The following is a 24,509-nucleotide window of genomic DNA, read 5'->3' as shown; positions in this document are numbered from 1 at the left end:
CTAAAACTTATAAATATATCTAAAAAGGGGCAGGATGTTTGAATTGGTGTGTACATAGTCTGCTGTACTATTGCTAATACTAGTAACTATTGCTATAACTTTAAAAATATATATTTTCTGTATTTCTTTTTATTAATTCTTTATTACTTTTTTTTTTAAGTGAATAAACCACTTCCTGCCGCAGATAACTCAAGCCTGCAGTTAATTTTACAGCCAGCTTGTGGCGCCCTTCCATAAGGTAAAGCACTTCCTGTCGGCATTTCAATTTACACTGCGATAGATACTTACGGCCTACTGCCGTGACGTGTAAGGTTGGTGGTAGGCAAAAGGTTAAATCTATCTAATTTTTTATATGGAAACATAGGTGTAAGCTGCCTATTCACATGTAGTGCAGTCAGTCTACTGTGCCACCCCTGTGGGCCAGTCCTAGCCTGCATATCGGTGGTGTGCCACTCTGTACTGCTCCGTCCATGCACCTCTGTAATTGTTATATTAGAAATAATTGTATCATACAGTTTAATATGCTAAATGCAAAACACACGTTTTATTTTTTTACACACAAGGATGCACGCAGTCCAATTAATTAGCTCTAAATACATATTCAAAGCACACCACACATGAAGGGTTACACAGCAGTGTCACTATCAGCAGTAGGAATGGTTAAAGTGCAATGAAACATTCATCAGAAGGATTCTTGGACTCTTAGTGATATGCATCTAGAATTTTTCATATTCTTAAAGACTAGCATTATGCCATTGCCAGGATTTTGCCTTGAGATGCTGAAAATACAGTATTGTCTATAAACATAGTTATAGTAGCAATAAAACTAATATCTGCCAATACGGTGCATAGATATAATGGCTATGTTAGAGGCTTTCACAACACAATGTTATTTTTTTCCCTGTTCCGTTAGTTTGTGTTATGTTGTGGTGTTGATAGTGCCAATGACTATTTACTGTTTCTTTTCTTCTTATTCCCAAAAATGTAGCGCATATGGATGATGTAGCTAAAAAGAAAAGCCGTATGTACTGTATGTGCGGCGGTGTGATCAGAAGGATGGAAGTTCTTGCAGAAAAGATGCATACAATTTTGTTCCTTCAATGTAGTTGTGCCTATAAAGAAAAAACATATAAAAGTGTATTAAAACATTTGTTTAAGTTATGGTATAAAGCAAACAACTATACAGTGTAAGGCCTCATGCACACGGCCGTTGTGCGTCCGTTCCGTGCATTGGGGACCGCAATTTGCAGTTTCGATCAGAAATGCATACAGGAACACCTTACTTGTGTGGTGGTTTAAAACTCATTTTTGGTACCTGTATGGTAGTGCAAAGAAGCAGTTTTTTGTTACATTTGTCTGAAATCTAGCCAAGAAAAACCCTCTGAATGCCCCCATAATCTGCGATGGGTCCATTTGCATGAACCCTTATATTCAAGTAACCTTATATAAGAGTCTGAATGGAAAAGATCAGACTGACTATGGCCAGTTGTAGTGGAAGTGTCTATGCCACATATCCACCCAAGCATAAAGCATAGTATAATTCATAGTTATGAAAAGCTAGTTTAACGTTTTATGACGATTTATGTTTGGTTCACTCAAAGTGTATCTCTAAGGCTCTTTCACACGGGCGAGTTTTCCGCTCGGGTGCAATGCGTGAGGTGAACGCATTGAACCTGCACTGAATCCGGACCCATTCATTTCTATGGGGCTGTGCACATGAGCAGTGATTTTCACGCATCACTTGTGCGTTGTGTGAAAATCGCTGCATTCTCTATATTGTGCATTTATCACGCAACGCAGGCCCCATAAAAGTGAATAAGGCTGAGTGAAAATCGCAAGCATCCGCAAGCAAGTGCAGATGCGGTGCGATTTTCACGCATGGTTGCTGGGAGACGATCAGGATGGAGACCCGATCATTATTATTTTCCCTTATAACATGGTTAACGGGGGAAAATAATAGCATTCTTAATACAGAATGCATAGTAAAATAGGGCTGGAAGGGTAAAAAAAAAATAAAAAAAATAATTTAACTCACCTTAATCCACTTTTTCGCGCAGCCCGGCTTCTCTTCTATCTTCATCTTTGCTGTGCAGTAGGAAAAGGACCTGTGGTAGACGTCACTCCGGTCATCACATGGTCAGTCACATGATCTTTTACCATGATGATGGATCATGTGATGGACCATGTGATCACAGGAGTGACGTCACCACAGGTCCTTTTCCTGTACACAGCAAAGAAGAAGACAGAAGAGATGCCGGCTGCGCGAGCAAGTGGATTAAGGTGAGTTAAAAAAATTTTAAATTTTTTTTTACCCCTCCTGCGCTATTGTACTATGCATTCTGTATTAAGAATGCTATTATTTTACCTTATAACCATGATATAAGGGAAAATAATACAATCTACACAACCCTGATCCCAAACATGCCGATTTTTCTGACGCGCCTGCAAAATGCATTACAATGTTTTGCACTCGCTCGGAAAAATCGAGCATGTTCCTGCAATGCACCCGCACCTTTTCCCGCAACGCCCATGTGAACCCAGCCTTAGGGACAACTCTGTGAATACCCCCTGAGTGCCCCAGTCAAAGACCTGTAAATGGCTGTCCACCGATGGTTCCCATCCAACCTGACAGATCTTGAGAAGCAAACAGCCAAGACAACACAGGAATGGGTTAAGGACAACTCTGTGAATGTACTTGAGTGGCCCAGCCAAAGCACCATTTCAACCCAATCAAACATCACTGGAGATACCGTCCCCATCCTACCTGACACAGCTTGAGAGGCTCTGCAGAGAGGAATGGCAGAAAATCCCTAAACCTTGTGACATCACACCCAAGAAGACTGGAGGCTATAATCACTGTAAAGGTTCTTCAGGTAAGTACCAAATAAAGGGCCTGAATACTTATGTCAAATCACGATATAAATGTTTCCTTTTCAACCAATAGCACAACAAATAAAATAGGTACTGTATACACGAGCCTATATCTTTCTCTTTAACAATGGCCTATCTGCACCTGCTTAGGCAAATAAAAAATCCCAGAGTGCTTCTTTAAAGATAATATTGTGCAGAATTCCTGTGTGTATCTACTATGCATGTAGCAGTGTTGTGTGTATAGTGCATGTGCTGCAGAGCTATGAATTTCTTTTACTGTCATGGACATAGGGAGAGGTAAAAAATACTTTAAAAAAAGCAGAAAACATAAATAATATAGCAGAACAATCATGTAAAATCAATACAGAGCAACACATTTTCTCCTGTCATGCGACTACATGCACTATTGCTGTTTGATTCAATGATCAGAAGATGACACATTAGGGTCAACACAAGCTGACTGTAAACTATAAGCCCCTCAACCCTTGATTATTAACGATAGTTACGTTAATTCACCCACAAGGGAAGTCTTAATAGGTAGAAAATATTTATTTTTCTGTTGTCTAAACCTAGGGTGCCTCTTATGCGTCTTATAGTGCGAAAAATACAATAATTCTGAAAATATTTACATACAATCTTCTCTGATACAATTTCACATTAAATGTTATAAAATCCAGAAACTTACATGCTTATTTTTTCATTCTGGCCATGAGGAGCATCGTCTGGTCCACCAACACCAAGTAACATAACACTTTTTCCTAAAATGTCTTCAAAATCTTTTGCTATTGGAATTGTACCTCCTGCACGGATCATGTCTGCATCAACATTGAACACTAGCGGACAGACACATATAACAGGTTACGAGCAGTAAACATAAATAACTTTAAGCATTCCAGTGATTTGCATTGAATACAGAAGTGTGCTGCTGGTATGTACATTTAGACAGTCGTGTTTAACACTGATTCGCCATCCTCAGTATAGATCAATCACTTTCTGATCTATGAGGGTCTGACTCCTGCATCCATGCCTAACAGTTGTTTGAAGAGACTGCCGCAGCCTTTTCCTAGGCCAGTGACGTCACGGTCGTCGATCTAATGGCCTAGTTATAGCTCAGTCCCATTCAAGTGTATGGGGCTGAGCTGCAATACTAAGTACAGCCACTATACAATGCATGGCAATGTGCTTGGTAAACTGCAAGTAGGTCATGGAAATCATTTAGCGGGCATCCTGTAACAACGCCAGGGGAAGTCATGTGACCCCCCGCATTGGCGATCGCCGCAAACCGCAGGTCAATTTAGACCTGCGGTTTGCGGTTTTACCTTATATGGCGGGGCGGCGGAGCCATCGGGTCCCCATGCGGCTGTAGGGGGGACCCGATGGCATGGAAGGCAGCGCGATGTACCTTTTAGAAGGGCATTTTTAGGCATTTGGATTCCAGACTTCTCACGCTTTAGGGCCCCTAAAATGCCAGGGCAGTATAAATACCCCACATGTGACCCCATTTTGGAAAGAAGACACCCAAGGTATTCCATGAGGGGCATGGCGAGTTCAAGTTTTGTTTTTTTTGGCACAAGTTAGCGGAAATTGATTTTTTTTTGTTTTTTTCTCACAAAGTCTCCCTTTCCGTTAACTTGTGACAAAAAGTTCAATCTTTCATGGACTCAATATTCCCCTCAGCGAATACCTTGGGGTGTCTACTTTCCAAAATGGGGTCATTTGTGGGGTTTGTTTACTGTTCTGGCATTTTGGGCGGGGCTAAATTGTGGGCAACCCTGTAAAGCCTAAAGGTACTTGTTGGACTTTCGGCCCCTTTACGCACCTAGGCTGCAAAAAAGTGTCACACATGTGGTATCGCCGTACTCAGAAGTAGGGCAATGTGTTTTGGGGTGTATTTTTACATATACCCATGCTGGGTGAGAGAAATATCTCTGTAAATTGACAACTTTGTATACATTTTTTTTTAAAGTTGTCATTTACAGAGATATTTCTCACACACAGTATGGGTATATGTAAAAATACACCCCAAAACACATTGACCTACTTCTCCTGAGTACGGCGATACCACATGTGTGACACTTTTTTGCAGCCTAGGTGCGCAAAGGGGCCCAAATTCCAATGAGTAACTTTTAGGAGGGCATTTTTAGGCATTTGGATTCCAGACTTTTCACGCTTTAGGGCCCCTAAAATGTCAGGGCAGTATAAATACCCCACATGTGACCCCATTTTGGAAAGAAGACACCCCAAGGTATTCGGTGAGGGGCATGGCGAGTTTGGCACAAGTTAGCGGAAAATGATTTTGTAAGAGAAAAAAAATATATAATTTTCCGCTAACTTGTGCCAAAAAAAAGAATATTCTAGGAACTCGCCATGCCCCTCACGGAATACCTTAGGGTGTCTTCTTTCCAAAATGGGGTATGGTAAGTTCATGTGAGATTTTATTTTTTGTCACAAGTTAGTGGAATATGAGACATAGTAATTAAAAAAATAAAATAAAATCAATTTCCGCTAACTAGTGACAAAAAAAAAAATCTTCTATGAACTCGCCATGCCCCTCAAAAGTGATCTTAATAGCCCCGCAGCGATTTTACGGTGATTTTGCAGTGATCAGAAAAAAAATTGCTGTCACTGCGGTGGGGCGGACTGAACGCAAGTGTGCGCACAAGATCAGGCCTGATCGGGCGAACACTGCGTTTTTTGTAGAGCCTATAGAACATGTCCTATTCTTGTCCGCAATTGTGGAAAGAAAAGGCATTTTCTATATAGTTCTGGCAATGTGCGGATCCGCAAAATGTGGAAAGCACATTGCCGGTGTCCGTGTTTTGCAGATCCACAGTGTCCGTGTTTTTCGGATCCGTAAAACACATATGGACGTCTGAATAGAGCCTTACAGGGGGGTGATCAATGACAGGGGGGTGATCAGGGGTTAATAAGGGGTTAATAAGTGACAGGGGGGGGGGGGGTGTAGTGTAGTGTGGTGCTTGGTGCTACTTACAGAGCTGCCTGTGTCCTCTGGTGGTCGATCCAAGCAAAAGGGACCACCAGAGGACCAGGTAGCAGGTATATCAGATGCTGTTAACAAAACAGCGTCTGATATGCCTTTCAAGGGTTGAAAAAATCGCATCTACAGCTTGCCAGTGAATGATCGCCGCTGGCAGGCTGTAGATCAACTCGTTTACCTTCCGATCCTGTGAACGCGCGCTCCAGTGAGCGCGCGTTCACAGGAAATGTCGCGTCTCATGAGAAGACACGCTGATGCATCTAGGAGGAATAACCCGGCCGCCCGCAGGACGCATCCCTGCGTTAGGCGGTCGGGAGCTGGTTAAGGGGTTAAACAGCCCGACCTCCCCCGCCGACCCACAAATCCGCTTTAGCGGTCCCATGATATCTACCAACAAAGCGAACGAAACCGGTCGACGTTGATCCACCCCCGATGAACCCTTCCTCCAACCCCTTAGGGCCTGCGCGGCCTGCAGCCCTAATTCTGGCCTGTACTATACAGTAAATAAATAAATAACAATGATAGTGAACAAATCAATTCATAATTAAGTTGTGGTTAAACCACCCTTAAAGGGGTTTTCTGGAAAAGAATGCCGTTAGCCTGCATTGCCTCCCTAAGGCCTCTTTCACACGAGCGTGTCCGGATTAGCTTCAGATGCATCCCGGTGCATTGCGGCAAACCCGCGCGAGTAGGAACGCAATTGCAGTCAGTTTTGACTGCGATTGCGTTCTGTTGTTCAGTTTTTATTGCGTGGGTGCAATGTGCTTTGCACGCGCGTGATAAAAAACTGAATGTGGCACCCAGACCCGAACTTCTTCACAGAAGTTCAGGTTTGGTTTCAAGGTTGTGTAGATTGTATTATTTTCCCTTATAACATGGTTATAGAGGAAAATTATAGCATTCTGAATACAGAATGCATAGTACAATAACGCTGGAGGGGCTAAAAAAATAATAATTTAACTCACCTTAATCCACTTGTTCGTGCAGCCGTCATCTTTTCTGTCTTCATCTGTGAGGAAAAGGACCTTTGACGCTGAGCTCATCACATGGTCATTCACATGATCCATCACCATGGTGATGGATCATGTGATGAGCGTAGTGACATCATCAAAGGTCCTTTTCCTCACAGATGAAGACCGAAGAGATGACGGCTGCGCGAACAAGTGGATTAAGGTGAGTTATTTTTCTTTTTTTTTTAACCCCTCCAGCGCTATTTTACTATGCATTCTGTATTCAGAATGCTATTATTTTCCCTTATAACCATGTTATAAGGGAAAATAATAATGATCGGGTCCCCATCCCGATCGTCTCCTAGCAACTGTGCGTGAAAATCGCACCGCAACCGCACTTGCTTGCGGACGCTTGCGGTTTTCACGCAACCCCATTCATTTCTATGGGGCCTGCGTTACGTGAAAAACACACAAAGAGGAGCATGCTGCGATTTTCACGCAACGCACTAGTGATGTGGGAAAATCACAGCTCATGTGCACAGCCCCATAGAAATCAATGGGTCAGGCCGGATTCAGTGCGGGTGCAATGCGTTCACCTCACGCATTGCACCCACACGGAAATCTCGCCAGTGTGAAAGGCGCCTAAGTCTTCAAACCTAGCAGGTCCCCAACTCTTTGGTACAGTGCGCTGGCCCCAGTTCTTTCATTTTCCAGCGCACAGAACCAGAGGCTAGGGAGCAGTTGAGTATGAATCTTTGAGGAGGTGATGCAGCCTAGGGGCTAACCCTTAACAGTTCATATTCTCAGAAAACCACTTTATGACAGTTTGTAATATACAATATGTAAAAATGGACAGTAGCTCCTCTCCAGTTCCCCGACTGTTGCTACAAATATTATATTTCAACTAATGCAGGTTATATCCGTGAGTGTACTAACTTTTTTTTAAAAACTGGATAGACCAAGGACTGATCATTAATGGATTTCAAATTGAGGCACACATTGCAGACTTCTTGTGATGGACACCAAAAAGTTTATATACATGAATATATATATATATAGATTTCCATACTGTATATATACTGTGTTTCTCTAATAATAAGACAGGGTCTTATATTATTTTTTCCTTAGAAAAAAGGGTTAGGGCTTATTATCGGGGTAGGGCTTATTTTGGCTCCATGAGCAACAATCACACATTTAGGCTCGAACAAAAAATGTTAATGGTTAGGGTTACCATAGTAACCATAACCCTAACTTACAATCACAATTGGTGGTGTAGTGTCAGTGGATAGCACTCTCTCTCTAATATTCTCTCTCATAGGCAATGGAAGCATGCCCTATCTCCTCTCTGCACTTGGGAGTAGGACTCTGGAGCCACTCTGACAGTGGCACCATGCCCTTTCTATGGTACAGTATCTCGAGAGGCAGTAGATGCATCTACAGTAGTGATTGGATGAGTGGATCGTGTCTGTTACCGTCCTGTATAAGGCTAGCTACAGTACCGTAACCCTATTCTCCTTGTTCGTGACTTCACGCAACATGACCTAGCGCTGTTGGAGCTTACGCTTACTGTATATAGGGATTATTTCTGGAGTAGGGCTTATATTTTAATACAAATATATGTTTTTATTTTTTTGCAACCATTACCATATTGGCTATACTGGACCAACATTTTTAGACAAGCAGTCTATATGGTTAAGGCATAAGTCACTTTACTATTTCTAAATCATCCTTATCTTATGCCACAATATTTTATGTGTTAATATGAAATGCTGCTTCACATCCTGAATGCTCTAAACAGATGTTTTCTTTATTACCTCTTTTGACTGCTTTCCGAGCAGCCAGGTATTGGGGTTCACCCATATTTGCTAACCAGGGTTGTGCACCTATGACCATGGATACTTTCATTTTGTTCGGGCTCTTCCGTTCTTCAAATTTATTTTCCAAGTAGTCAGATACCTAGTAAAATTGTAAAACATTACATTGTGAATGAAAAGTTGTAATGGAATTAGAAGTCTGAAATCAATGTAGAAATGTCCTACGTGTAAAGAACACCGTATGTTATCTAACTTTCTATGTAATCCTTCTTAAATCATATATGTATACTGTATTTTCACCCTATAAGACACACTCCCCCCCCCCCCCAAAAGTGGGGGGGAAATGGCAGTGCGTCTTATGGGGCGAATGCTGCAGTTTGCACAGATACACCGCCAACCGCATGCTGCACAGCGCGGTCAGAGATGTATCAGCGAGGAGGGGCTGGGGGCCGGCATCTAGTTTTGTAATGGCAGCAGGGCCCGGTGCAGTCATTGTATTCTATAGCACTGGGTCCCAGCTCACTGTATCTAACTGCAGGAAATGTTTAACTATAGAATATCTCCAATCCAGCAGCCTGTACTTACGTCCGTAGCAGGCAGGAAGCAGGAAGTTGGGCGGGCGGCACTGGCAGCGCAACTTACTACATCACGCACCTGCTCCATCCACTTTATGAATGAAGCAGGCGGCGCGGGCACGTGACGTAGTGAGTTACACTGCCAGTGCCTGCCCAGTCTCCTGCCTGCTGCCTGCTACCTGCTACGAACGTCAGTACAGGCTGCTGGATTGAAGATATTCTATAGTTAAACATTGCCTGTAGTTAAATACGATTAGTACAGTGAGCGGGGCCCGGTGCAATAGAATACAATGACTGCACTGGGTCCCGCTGCCATTACAAAACTAGTGTAGATGCCAGCCCCCACCTCCTGTATTGGGGGGTCATTCAGAATACACAGGGACACTTATGGGGGGGATCTGTGGATGACACATCGCATAAGATGCTATTCATCTGTCATCCACAGATCCCCCCCATAGCAGTGTCATGCCATCCACAGATGCCCCCATCGCAGTGTCATGCCATCCACAGATGCCCCCATAACAGTGCCATCCACAGACGCCCATAACAGTGCCATCCACAGACACCCATAACAGTGTCATCCACAGACGCCAATAACAGTGCCAGCCACAGACGCCCATAACAGTGCCAGCCACAGACGCCCATAACAGTGCCAGCCACAGACGCCCATAACAGTGCCAGCCACAGACGCCCATAACAGTGCCAGCCACAGACGCCCATAACAGTGCCAGCCACAGACGCCCATAACAGTGTCAGCCACAGATCCCCCAGAACAGTGTCATCCACAGATCCCCCAGAACAGTGTCATCCACAGATCCCCCATAATAGTGTCATTCACAGGCTACCATTAGTTCAAAGCCCACCAAAAGAACACCTTTTGGTTCAAAATATATTTTTTATTTTTTTCCTCCTCAAAATTCTCGGTGCGTCTTATGGGCCTGTGCGTCTTATAGGATGAAAAATACAGTGTGTGTGTATATATATATATATATATATATATAGATATAGATATATATATATAAAAATAACCAGTTAACTCTCCATCATCTGTCGATTCATGATAATGTTTCCACAAATATAAATGTAACAAATAATAAAATACTATAATAAATAAATGCAGCCTAATACATTATAAGCAATTATAAACATACCTGCTTCTCTACAACAGATGGATTCATTTTAGGAACTTGACGAATTGAAAACTTTCCTATGACCTTCGCAGGTATAACTGTTTTAGTTCCAGAACCAGAAAAAGCTCCTTCAATGCCATGGATTGACAAAGAAGGAAATCGCCATCTGTACATGAGTAACTCTTCCTGTGTAGAAAAGATAAAAAGAGGTTTTTTTTTGTATTCATGTAATGCGGCTTGTTTACTTGTAGAGTACCCAGAGTTCTTATCTTATCATGTACAGCGATACAGTGATTTCTACTTGTGAAATAAACAGTTTTATTAAAGTATTAGCGTCAGAACTCAATGCAATTAATATAAATCTGCCATTGCTAACCTTTATCTAACAGAATATTTCCATATTACTGTATATCAAGGGACCTGAAATATAATACAAACTGAGCTGAGACTCCTCCACAGAATAGGTGATAATTGTCAGATGGATAAAATGGTTCAACCACTGGGACCACCATGGATCTTGAGAATGGAGGGTCCTCAAGTCCACTTTTTGAATAGAACAGTAGTGCACATGCCAGTCCACTGAGTATACTGTATAGAACAAATGTAGACCCAAAGGGAAACTTAGTTCAGGGAAGGAAATGATTCCAATAATAGATACCAGTGAGGTGGACTACATCACTGGCAAGTCAGCCTTCCTCTATTAAGCTATTAAGACATCTATTTTATTATAGCTTCCACCATATATGTACGGCTGAAGTCCAGCCTTTAAAAATAGTGCTCGCTCGCAAGTGCAGCAGGCGCCATAGCCGTAGGGATTCTGTGCCAATAGCGCCAAGCACAAATATTTAACCCTTCAGATGAGTTGGTCAATTGTGGCCAAGGTACACCCACTAGATATAAACTAGGTCACTTTCGTCACTCGCATGCTGCTATCTATCATTTTTGGCATCATGTGTTCCATATACATATGCATTAATCGCATGACAGAATGGCCATAAAGCCCTGCTGTATGATGCTCTCTACCATATGATAGGCCCTCACTGTTGATCAATGATTATGCCACATACACATCCCTTTGGTTGGGTCAGGCAATCCCTGAGTCACTTCCGGTTTTCAGCCGCCTAGCAATCACGTGATCTGCTCGCATCACTTTTGGCCGTTCGTTGTCACTTCCAGTCCACTGCCTAATTCACTTCTATGGGACTGATGCAGTGTTGTCTACATCAGTACTATCCTGCGGATAGGTGATAAATACTTTTCAAAATCAATACAATATTGAACCACTCAGTAAAAAAAAAACTTTGGGGGAGATGTATCAAAACTGGAGCAATGGAAAGCTGTCGTTGCTCACAGTAAACAATCAGATTCTACCTTTCTTTTTCCAAAGGAGCTCTGAAAAATAAAAGATGGAATCTGATTGGTTGCTATGTAGAACCATTTTTCCTAGTTTTGATAAACATTACCCGATACTTTTAATATGGGAGTCTGCATGACGGTACATCTCGGGATATGTTGAGGAACACTTCCATCAACACTTTTTTTTTTACGGCATATTAACAACCTATTTATGAATATGCTATGTATTTTGTTATTATAAAAAAAGGATGTTTTTTTGGATATTATTTTTTTTAAGTCACTTCATGTGTTCTACTTCCTGTCCAGGCTCTTTAATTTCCTTTTTATGGACTTGTAGCTCAGCAGACAGTCTCATTTAAAGGGTTTCTGTCATCAGAAAAATGGGTATTAACCTGGCTGACATTAGTGATGTGCTAATGTCAGCTGAACATAACTATATTAGTCCCATTTCACTATGTGCCTCCGTTATTTAGAAAAAATAACTTTTATAATATGCAAATTAGCCTCTAGGAGAAGAGGGGGGTTGCTCCTGTTCCTAGAGGCTCTGTTCTCCCACCTCTGGCCATGCCCTGCTACACTGGATTGACAGGGCCAGGCAGTGGTCACGTCCTCCTGCCTGGCCCTGAGTTCAGGGAAATCTTCAGCCATTTAGTATGCAGTGCAGGCGTAGTGAAGAAGGGATGCTCGCCGGCTGTGGACTCCCTTACTGCGCCGCATACATCACAGTACACCTGGTTTTCAGTTGGACCAGAGAGGATGGAGGTGAGTTACTCAATCAAAGCATCACATTACACTAATTAATACAATGAGCATATTTATCTAGGAGTATCAAGGAACAATAGAGCTGTCATACTGTCATCCCAATCCTACATCTACTGTTATCACAAGAGCTTACAATCTATGAGGAAATATGTATGACACATAAGGTAAGAAGTGCTTGTGTTGTACAATGGTCCAGCCATCTTAACAAAATAAGAATGTACATATAAAAGTGCATGAACCAGTCACCAGAAGATATCTGTAGTGCTTGGGGTATGGTGGATACAGTTGGATGACGGATCAGGTACTGAGGAATAATGCTAATAGGGGGGTGAATGGAGAGTTTGGTTAGGGGATGTAATAAGCCATTTTAAATAGACATGTTTTTAGGGTGTCGCTAAAACTGTAGGAGTTGGGAAGTAATTATGTTGGCTTGAAAAAGCCTGTACCATCCTATTATTCTGTAACATCCTGTTCTTCTGTAACATCCTGTTCTTCTGTAACATCCTGTTCTTCTGTACCATCCTGTTATCCTGTACCATCCTATTATTCTGTAACATCCTGTTCTTCTGTACCATCCTGTTATCCTTTACCATCCTATTCTGTAACATCCTGTTCGTCTGTAACATCCTGTTCTTCTGTAACATCCTGTTATCCTGTAACATCCTGTTATCCTGTACCATCCTATTATTCTGTAACATCCTGTTCTTCTGTAACATCCTATTATTCTGTAACATCCTGTTATCCTGTAACATCCTGTTATCCTGTACCATCCTATTATTCTGTAACATCCTGTTCTTCTGTAACATCCTGTTCTTCTGTAACATCCTATTATTCTGTAACATCCTGTTCTCCTGTACCATCCTATTATTCTGTAACAACCTGTTCTTCTGTAACATCCTGTTATTCTGTAACATCCTGTTATCCTGTACCATCCTGTTATCCTGTACCATCCTGTTATTCTGTAACATACTGTTATTCTGTAACATCCTGTTATCCTGTAACATCCTATTCTTCTGTGACATCCTGTTATCCTTTACCATCCTATTCTGTAACATCCTGTTCGTCTGTAACATCCTGTTCTTCTGTAACATCCTGTTATCCTGTAACATCCTGTTATCCTGTAACATCCTGTTATCCTGTACCATCCTATTATTCTGTAACATCCTGTTCTTCTGTAACATCCTGTTATCCTTTACCATCCTGTTCTGTAACATCCTGTTCGTCTGTAACATCCTGTTCTTCTGTAACATCCTGTTATCCTGTAACATCCTGTTATCCTGTAACATCCTGTTATCCTGTAACATCCTGTTATCCTGTACCATCCTATTATTCTGTAACATCCTGTTCTTCTGTAACATCCTATTATTCTGTAACATCCTGTTATCCTGTAACATCCTGTTATCCTGTACCATCCTATTATTCTGTAACATCCTGTTCTTCTGTAACATCCTGTTCTTCTGTAACATCCTATTATTCTGTAACATCCTGTTCTTCTGTAACATCCTGTTCTTCTGTAACATCCTGTTCTTCTGTACCATCCTGTTATCCTGTACCATCCTATTATTCTGTAACATCCTGTTCTTCTGTACCATCCTGTTATCCTTTACCATCCTATTCTGTAACATCCTGTTCGTCTGTAACATCCTGTTCTTCTGTAACATCCTGTTATCCTGTAACATCCTGTTATCCTGTACCATCCTATTATTCTGTAACATCCTGTTCTTCTGTAACATCCTATTATTCTGTAACATCCTGTTATCCTGTAACATCCTGTTATCCTGTACCATCCTATTATTCTGTAACATCCTGTTCTTCTGTAACATCCTGTTCTTCTGTAACATCCTATTATTCTGTAACATCCTGTTCTCCTGTACCATCCTATTATTCTGTAACAACCTGTTCTTCTGTAACATCCTGTTATTCTGTAACATCCTGTTATCCTGTACCATCCTGTTATCCTGTACCATCCTGTTATTCTGTAACATACTGTTATTCTGTAACATCCTGTTATCCTGTAACATCCTATTCTTCTGTGACATCCTGTTATCCTTTACCATCCTATTCTGTAACATCCTGTTCGTCTGTAACATCCTGTTCTTCTGTAACATCCTGTTATCCTGTAACATCCTGTTATCCTGTAACATCCTGTTATCCTGTACCATCCTATTATTCTGTAACATCCTGTTCTTCTGTAACATCCTGTTATCCTTTACCATCCTGTTCTGTAACATCCTGTTCGTCTGTAACATCCTGTTCTTCTGTAACATCCTGTTATCCTGTAACATCCTGTTATCCTGTAACATCCTGTTATCCTGTACCATCCTATTATTCTGTAACATCCTGTTCTTCTGTAACATCCTATTATTCTGTAACATCCTGTTATCCTGTAACATCCTGTTATCCTGTACCATCCTATTATTCTGTAACATCCTGTTCTTCTGTAACATCCTGTTCTTCTGTAACATCCTATTATTCTGTAACATCCTGTTCTCCTGTACCATCCTATTATTCTGTAACAACCTGTTCTATTTCCACAGAAACAAAAGGAAGGATATAGGAGGTCTGATCATGTGTGCTTGACGGCTATAGAAGGACAATATGTTGCTATGTTCAATTGCATAGTACTGCTAAAATTTAATTAAAGCCCAAAATTCTAAAACCAAAATGTTGTCCGTTAATACTAAGTTCAGAAAATACTCCTTTCTGATGGAAAAGACCCCTTTATCAGAAAATTTAAAGGGTTGGTCCCATGAAAAATATTCTACATTTTTCAAACCACCACCTGCATCTGAATACTTTGTAATTGCATGTAATTAAAAATGTAGTCTAGCCAGGGAGTTATTCATTGAAATCTATCTGTATGGCTTCACCTTCTGTTTGGCCTCTTTCTAAATTCTCTGTCCAGCTCACTGGGGTTGACATACATGCTCAGTTCCATCATTCAACTGCCACCAGCTGCAGCAGAAAGGACACACACCCTGATAAAATGCACACCCCCTGAGCTACCATCCTGGAATAAATCTAGCAGAGCAATTGCAGCAATAAATGGGCAGATCTCTGGATCCATGTGAGGTACAGGGCTGGTTCTAAGTTTGATAGAAAGAGGTTGTCATGTGCCATATGATTGCTGATGTTCTTTTTCACATTAGTCATAGGATACTCCCTTTAAGGGAGGAAACATCTGTACTTTTAGTAGTTTGCATCAGTGTTTGACAGCTAGGAGTGGAACCTAAATATGGAAGAAGTACACATCTTTGTGTTATACTTCGTGTTTTCTGTTTATATGCCACTGCTGCATTTGACTTAAAAATACTGACACTGAGGCACGTCGATGATGTATCCAGTGGTCGGCTTACAGTCCAAGCCATTTTCTGCATGTCAAGCCAGAGACTAGGTAGTGGAGAGGAGTGGGGACCAGAACAGCAGTTGGACAGAGGCGGTGGGGGATCAGTGAGGTCAGTTGATCAGCCAGTGATCATTTGTTTTGTTTTTTTAAGTCATTCTAACCCAATTTTCAAATGAAATAATGAACCCCTTTAAAAAAAAATATATTGTTATTCCTGCTATTTTCACCAAAGTAATTAGTCTTTTTTATATAATATAATTACTTTTTTATGCCACATATTGTTACTGCTCTTTGCTATTTGTTCCCTAATTGTATAGTAATTGTTCTTTAATCTTGACAAACTGTATAGTAATTAACATCTAGAGATGATTCCTACCTTTGTGCTATGCAAAAATGTCTCGATTCCTGTGTCCCTCTTCAGATCTTTCAAGTCGAATACAAGATCTTTGTATAATTCTTTTTCTTCTTCAGTAACAGGCAAAACATCATCATAAATACTTGGAATCAGAATTTTGCCTTCCACATCCGCAAGTGTACCTAGAAAAGGATGGATTTTATAATCAAATAATTCTATACATATGGATAAAAAAGCCCTATGTTTTGTGCCAAAAAGGGCATTTTATCCCATCAGATTATAACAAACCACAGAGATCAAGTATAAACAATATTACTTGGCTCTGTAAATTGCATGCGTGGAGTAAGTGATTTTTTTCATGCAATACCCTCCAAATGATTTTTGGGACTTAAAGGGGTTGTCTCACCTCATCAAGTTATATTAATTATCTTTATACCACTGAGTAAAGTAACTTACTAATGTAGTTTCCTTAGCAGTAATGCCTCTGGTCCCCACTATCTTCTTTCAACTTCCTCTTTGTAGACTGCTTGTCTCTAGGGGTTATGGCCACCGCTGCAATGCAACAGTGGTGGCCGCGATTGCGCTCAGAAAGAAAAAAAGCTGGCATTTCTGGTGGCCGGGAATTGATGGAGAGAGCAAGCACGCGCATGCTGCCGCGCTCATGCGCATTAGCTCCCATTTCCGGCCACCTCTCAATGTCCACATTCATGTAAGAAACAGATCGCAGCAACCTCTTATCATTGGTTGTCACGATCTATACAGGGTCTGCTCCACTGAGACTGCTATTGATTCTGATACACTAGCAGCCTCCGGAGTTTGCATGTACAGGCAAGGGGCGGGATTATATTATCCAAGCACCGCTTGCCTGCTGCATCAATCAACGCAGAGGCACCGCCCCCACTACAGCTCGGGAAGTGTCACGGGAGCCGTGCACCGACGACTGAAATGAGCAGGTGAAACAACCCCCTTAAAGGGCATCTGTCAACAGATTTGTACCTTTGAAACTGGCTGACCTGTTACCAGGGGCGTAACTACCATAGCGGCAGACCATGCGACTGCTATGGGGCCCAGGGCAAGAGGGGGCCCAGTTTGGATCATCCCCTCTTCTACTGTTGGTAAAAACTTGGTCAGGACTCTACCCTCTAAAGAAACAACTTTTCGCAAATGAGGCAGTGGAAAAATGGCCAAAGGGTCATTGAAAAGTGTTTAGGCAGAAACCCTTCTGTCCTTTGTGGGGGGGCCTGGTTTGGTCCTTGATACGGGGCCCTTACTTCTCCATGTGTGCCACTGCCTGTTACATATGCACTTGGCAGCTGAAGGCATCTGTGTTGGTCCCATGTCCATATGTGTCTGCATTGCTGAGAAAAATGATGTTTAATATATGCAAATGAACCTCTAGGATCAATGGGGGCATTGCTGTTACACCTAGAGGTTCTGCTCTCTCTGCAACTGGTGTGCTCTCTGCACATTGATTGACAGGGCTTGGCAGTGAAAACATCATCACATCTGGTTCTGTCGATCAAAGTGGAGAGAATGCTACAGTTAAAGAGAGAGCTGAGACTCATTTGTAGATAATAACACATCATTTTTCTTAGCAATGCAGGCACATATTAACATGGAATCAACACTGGTGCCTTCAGCTGCCAAGTGCACACCCAACTAGTCAGCCAGTTTCATAGGTACAAATCTGTAGAAAGATGCCCTTTAAGTGGTATCACAGCTTCTAAAATATTCATGTGGTTAAATAATAGCATCTATACATATTTTACAATATATATATACATACATATACATATATAAATGCTTTACAGAATAAAACAAACATAGCTTTGTTGTTCCAAAAACTGTGCCACACCTGTCCTGCATGGTATTACTTCCAAGCCCCATTTACCTCAATGGAGCTGTGTTGCAATAGCAGATACAACCCATGTACTGGTGTGGTTGTTTATTGAAGAAAGCAGTCATGTTTTTCTAGTTCTGTACAAACCCTTTAACATCACTGACAGGTTTTCAGTGGCATTTGTCAGGGGTGGAATATATTAGGCAGCAAGTCAACTGCTAGTTCTTCAAGCTGATGTGTTGGAATTGAGAAAATTGAGCAAGCTTAAAGGGGTTCTGCACCATCATTTAACTGATGATCTATCCTCTGGATAGATCATCAGCTTCTGATCGGCGGGGGTCCGACACCCGGGACCCCCGCCGATCAGCTGTTTGAGAAGGCAGCGGCGCTCCAGCAGCGCCGCGGCCTTCTCACTGCTTACCGCCGGGCCGCCCGCCCACTGACGTCACGACTTGTATCAACTAGAGTGGGCGCGGCTAAGCTCCATTGAAGTGAACAGAGCTTAGCCGCGCCCACTCTAGTTGATACAAGTCGTGACGTCAGTGGGCGGGCGGCCCGGCGGTAAATAGTGAGAAGGCAGCGGCGCTGCTGGAGCGCCGCTGCCTTCTCAAACAGCTGATCGGCGGGGGTCCCGGGTGTCGGACCCCGGCCGATCAGAAGCTGATGATCTATCCAGAGGATAGATCATCAGTTAAATGAAGGTGCAGAACCCCTTTAAGGATCGGAACAATTTGGAGAAGAAGAGCCAATTGTGATAACTAGAGAACCGGTCAGAGGATCTCTTAAATGACAGTTGCAGTGGTCAGTACCTGTCAAAAGGGATCCAGAAAGGACAACCTGTGAACTAGTGACAGAATCATGGGCGCCCAAGAGTCATTGATGTGTGGGGAGCAAAGACTACCCCATCAGAACCTGTACCACAAAAGAGCTACTGTAGCACAACAAAAACATAAAGTGGTTGGCCCATGAACAACAATTTTTTGCCTATCATGTTGAGTACAGTGCTTGGCCTACTCCAGCCGTGGTCCTTCATGCACACTACCACTTCATTTGCACAAGGGACCCCCATTCTCATGATTGTGGGGGGTCCCAACAATCATACATTTATCACCTATCTTATAAATAGATAATAGTTGTTGTTTGTGGGCCAACCAACTTTAATACCTGCTTCATTAAAAAAAAGGTGTCGATACACAGTGAATCGCAGCTGGATGCATAGCCACAGAGCAGTCAGAGGGCCTTTGGTGCATCCTGTCCACTACTGAAAGCACCTACAATGGGAATGTGGCCATCAGAACAGGGTCATTGAGCAATGGAAGATGATGGCCCGATTTTAAGTCTTATGTTTTCTTTTGCATCATGTGGTCAGCAGTGTGCATCACTTGCACATGTACACACTCACAAATGAGTCAGATAAAAGTGCATAGGATCCTATATAAAGTCCACACTGCATGTTATGACTCTGCACAACTCAAGTTTCACCAAGTTTCCAGCTTATTCTGCACCAGAAGAAGCCATAAGCTGGGTCAAACTTGAGTTGCGTGGAATTACAAAATGCACTGGGGATCTGAAGTGTGATTCTATGCTTTTTTATCTGACTCAGTTGTGTGTATAAATAAATCTTTCATTGGGCCTTTTATGCATTATGAGACTGTAGTCTACTAAGCCCTTCCTTACTTGTGTCTTCCTAAATACCTGGGACAAGGGGCTGATGCCATTGGACTGAACCTATTTTGCCTGCACCATAGTTTTTCATTTATTTCTTAGAACTGGATAGGAGATGTTTCTGTTCTGCCTGAATCATGTCCTAATATCAGTGGAGGGTAATAAGAACTGTTATACTGTTGGCATGTCTGTGCCAGATACCACTGGACACTTTCAGAGGTCAGAGCTGTTTTCACAGCACAATAGGTCCTACCTAATATTACAGAGTTGGTTTTAATTTTATGTATGTGTCATGTTGCACAAAGGAGGCTAAGGGCTGAGAGGCTAGTTGTCTTTGTTGAAGCAAAAGCTTTGTATATTACCTAGTAAATAAATTAAATCATTCATTGGTTCATAAACCGTTCCTCCAAAACCTCCAGAGTGAAGATCCCGCCTTGCACCTTCAACCTGCATGATGATAAAGACAAATTGAGATTACATTCTAATGGACAGACCTAGTTATATATAAGCTATGCTATACCACATAGACTTTTTCTGCTGCATAACAACTGCAGTCCATGTCTATGGGCACATATGGGGAAGTGATGGTATGGCACTTTTTGCTCTGATTGCGTTCAATTAATGTTACAGCGGAGGCTGCAAGCAACTGCTGCTCTGTTAGACTTACCTGGTGGGCTGGACCTGCCTCCTGCTGCCACGCTCCAGGCGGGCTCGGCACCCAGGTTCACTCCCTCCAGACAGGCTGAGGCCTATTTGCTGGCAAGAGCTCTCCTCCCCTGCCTGTAGGAAATGTGCTCCCTCTGGCTCTTAAAGGCTAACAAGTCCAATGGCTGGCTAACCTGGGATACTTCAGGCACATTCCCCAGTTGGAGAGTGCCTGAGCAATAGGTTTCTCATTTATTCCAGGTTCCTGCTAATGTGTTCCGTTCTGGTGTCTGCTTGTGTACCAGCCTCTGCCTGTTTAGCCGTGTTCACCCTTCGCTGCCTGACCTGACATGTGCCTGTAACTGTATTGACCCTTAGCTGCCAGACCAGATCTATGCCTGATTATTGATATTATTTCTATTTTTTCTGCCCTAACTTTGGACTCATTCCCCTATTGCATGTACTCTACCAGTCTTGAACCCAACCTGTCTGTGACTATGGTTCTGCCTGACCCCTGTTGGTCAGCTGTTAACCACACAGAGACTACTCCAGGAGGTAGCAGCCTGGTGGTTCCCCTGCTGCAAAGTCCAGATTCTTGTATAGGGATTAAAGGGTGAATACCAGGGGACTGCCAAGATAATGCCCTTTGGATTAGCCCTGTCAAATCTGTTGGTTAACACACTAGTTCCACACCCACTTCCGTAACAATTTGTCACAATTTTTTGCATGCAGTCTTCAATGCTGCTGTTTTCCTTAAGAAAGGTAATGGAAAAACCATGGACAAAAATAAAACAGGACAAACACTCTACTAGTAGCCTGTGTATATGGTTTTAAACAAACTATGTGAATGCAAATTCATAAAAGCCCACTCACTACTCTGACAAAGTCACTGTGGATAAACAGAGCCTTGGGTACGTCCAAATTAGATGGAAACAATGGGGAAGATTTATTAAACTGGTTTAAGGTAGAACTGGATTAGTTGCCCATAGCAAAAGAGCTGTGAAAGGTGGAATCTGATTGGTTGCTATGGGCAACTAAGCCAGTTCTACTTTACACCAGTTTGATAAATCTCCCCCAGTCAGTTGCATTTTCCACCACAAATACCATGGCGAAGTCACTGCGAAATCTGCATGTTTTACATGCAGATTTTGTCACAAATTTTGCACTTTTGAATTGCATTGCAAAAGGTGATATCTGCTTTGAAAATCTACAGAAAGAATGGATGCTGTGAATGTAAAATCCGCCCTGCATGTCAATTTACACGCAGATATTTTTCTGCTGTGTGGGTGGGGATGGCATAAAGTGCAGCAGATTTTCTAGCTGCAAATCTGAATGGAAATCCTGCCGCATTTCCACTGCGTATTGACGTACCCTTTAAGTGCTGGTCCAGCAGAGAAACAGGGAAAAGATTTAGGGGCACATTTAATAAGGCGTTTTAGACACCGGTCTTAATAAAGGCCTTGCTCTGGCGGTCCTCTCCATAACTTAGGCACATTCAGTACCAGTCTAACTATAAGACATGTTCCAAGCTTTCTCACATTTAGACCTTTTTCTAGACCTAAAACAGGCATAGAAATGGCCCGCCTGCCCTCTTCCCTGCCCACGCCACACCCACAATTTTAGACCTGGCGTGAGCGGGGCAAAGTCACAGATAGCGGCGCAACTAGACGTTGCGCTACAATCTGCAGCTGAAAAACGCCTAATTTGGGTGTATTTCAGGATAATAAATGACCCCCTTAGTCCTCTAATATAAGGTCTGCACAGATTACTACTTGTCTAATTCATGATATTCATCTCTAGTAAATTTGACGCTTTGCTGATAAATGAAAAACATTTATAATTCGCTTTTCTCACAGGTACCCCAAAGTGCAGGGATAGTTGTGTGGCCAGGGTGACTCCTTGGGAAGTCAGTGGCTACCAAATAGACTCCCAACCCCAACACACAACTCACATAATGGTCAATTTTGTTAAAAGCCAATTGTATATTTTTTGGAGTGTGGGAGGAAAAGTGAGTACCTGGAGGAAACCCATGGGGAGAACAAACAACCCCCATGCAGTTGTTATCCTTGATCAGATTCAAACTCAGGACCCCCAACCACTGAGCCACTGTGCTTAGCCCAGTGTATACTCTATATTTATTACTGATAGAATATATAGAATAATATACCTCTATGAAAAAGTAGCAGTTTCCTCGAGCTCCATAGGTGATGCCTGGTTTTGTGCTTAGCCATGGTGTGTCAGTTACCACAATGTAGTCAACATTAGAGAAAAAAGTGTCCTTTTTCTTTTCGACAAGTTGCTCAAGACCATTTGACCCTACTTCCTCCATCCCTTCAATGAACAGCTTCACATTGACTGGCAGACCCTGAAAAATAAAGTATATAGTAGTATACATTCAACCATTCATTCATCCTAAGTCATTCAAGAATCCTAAATTCCATGTACTACTGAGTGGCTAATCTTCTTTGTAAAATAATCAGCATTTTTGTATACATAGCATTCTAAGCCTTCTGTAACTGACATAGTATTGGTGCTAAGCATTGCTGGGGGGAGGGGGGTTCTTCAGACATTATCTGCCATTCCTTTCAAGCTGGAGAAAAGCTGAGTTGAGGAGAAGGCAGCTGTCCAGGGCTCCATTAAAGAAGAGGGTATCAATTATGGCTGTAAAAATAAGTTTGCTCTGCCTTTTTATTTCCTGGTGCAACAAATTGGATGTTGGGATAGTGCAAAGCCTAACGTGCATATTACTGGAGGAATCAGGGCTGTGGGCTGAATGACTGTCTATTAGACTTGCTGAACAGGGATGAAGTTGTGTCGGTATTCTGAAATCTAGCCTTGGGCACCACAGAGCTTTGTCCCGCCCCTGAGCAGCAGTTATACAACACTAGAGAAGAACAGCCAATGGGAAACAGATTTGGTCTTAGGCAAGGGCAGACTGGCCATAGACCTTACAGGGAAACTTCCCGGTGGGCTGATGCTCAGGTGGCCGCCTGAGCCCTCCTCAGGGCTGCCAGCCAGGTTAAGTAATGATCTGATGCTCCCCCTCCTAACTCCTGAATTCAACTGTATTGCCATCTTAAGGCAACTAAAGTAGCAAGACAGAATGTGGCAGCTGGTGCAGGCCACCAAAAAGGGTTCGTTTTTGTGGTTGTATTTTGTGATGCATTATGGTATTTGGCTCTGCTGGGGCAGTATAATGTGCCGCAATATTGTCAGATCGTTTTTTTTATAAAATTTTTTTTTTACATTATTCCCAATAAATACAGAAAAAGAAAAAAAAGGAGCAAAGAGAACAAAGCATAAATAGATTTTGAATCGTAATACAAAATTTCCATCTCATTAATAGTTTCAAATAAAGCAAGTTGAGGTGTTAGTGCTAGTATATCCTTCCATTTATCCTCATTAATCGGGCCAACATCATTCTCCCATTTTTGTTTGGTTTTTAAAGGAAACTTCCTGATATGACATTAATAGGTGGTTATACGCAAATGATATAAAACCCTTCATTACTGGGGTGCTGGATATTGAATCTATTCTAATCAGGAGGAGGGCTGGAATACATACACTAGCCCATATCATTGATGGGGGAAAATCAAGACATTTAAACGTCTTAAAATGGAATAATACTTTTTATCAGTATCTTCAAATAAGACATGCAATAAACACAGGCAAAAGGGATAGACTTTACGATCCATACCGATGTATTAATAGATTCAGTATCCAGCTTCCCAGTAAAGAAGGGTTTTATATCATGTGCCGCTTTAAGTTCCTAGTCCGCCCTTGGTCTTAAGCAGGGGCGTAGCTAAAGGCTCATGGGCCCTGGTGCAAAAGTTCAGCTTCGGCCCCCTACTTTGTGGCAAGGGACAGGGAAACACATAGCCTTTGTGCCACCTGAGGCACCCCCCCTCAATCCAAATTCTTGACCTAACCCCTTCCCTTCAGCCAGAGGTGTAACTTGATCAGCATGTACTTTCTATAATACCAGTGTCCTCATATATGGCACAAGGGACTTTGGGCCCCTCAGGCTCCTGGACCCGGTACCAACTGCTACCTCTGCACCCCCTATAGCTACGCCCCTGGTCTTAAGATGGATTTACATGGGCCAACTGAGCGGCCGATTGTCAGGAAGGAATTGTTCCTTCCCGACAGTCAGCTGCTTGTTCAGTGAAGGAGACCGTTGCATTTACATGCAGCGATCTCCT

The 24,509-nt window shown here is 42.3% G+C and overlaps 1 protein-coding gene across 1 annotated transcript in view; it reads right to left on the bottom strand.

Annotated features, from left to right (window-relative positions):
- Positions 1 to 520: 520 nt before the first annotated feature.
- LOC122938492 (beta-Ala-His dipeptidase-like) overlaps positions 521 to 24,509 on the bottom strand; it is a 37,506-nt gene continuing 13,517 nt past the window's right edge. The window contains exons 6-12 of the mRNA XM_044294042.1: positions 22,475 to 22,672; positions 20,025 to 20,109; positions 16,179 to 16,339; positions 10,360 to 10,524; positions 8,634 to 8,775; positions 3,557 to 3,704; positions 521 to 1,112 (exon numbers count right to left, since the gene is read on the bottom strand). Of these exons, the coding sequence (XP_044149977.1) occupies positions 1,049 to 1,112; positions 3,557 to 3,704; positions 8,634 to 8,775; positions 10,360 to 10,524; positions 16,179 to 16,339; positions 20,025 to 20,109; positions 22,475 to 22,672 (963 nt within the window). The 3' untranslated portion in view covers positions 521 to 1,048. The remainder of the gene's footprint in view (positions 1,113 to 3,556; positions 3,705 to 8,633; positions 8,776 to 10,359; positions 10,525 to 16,178; positions 16,340 to 20,024; positions 20,110 to 22,474; positions 22,673 to 24,509) is intronic.

The sequence above is a fragment of the Bufo gargarizans genome, chromosome 5 (genome assembly GCF_014858855.1).
Source record: "Bufo gargarizans isolate SCDJY-AF-19 chromosome 5, ASM1485885v1, whole genome shotgun sequence".
Lineage (NCBI taxonomy): Eukaryota > Metazoa > Chordata > Amphibia > Anura > Bufonidae > Bufo > Bufo gargarizans.
Note: the sequence above shows the minus strand (reverse complement) of the source record. Positions and strands in the feature narration are given on the sequence as shown.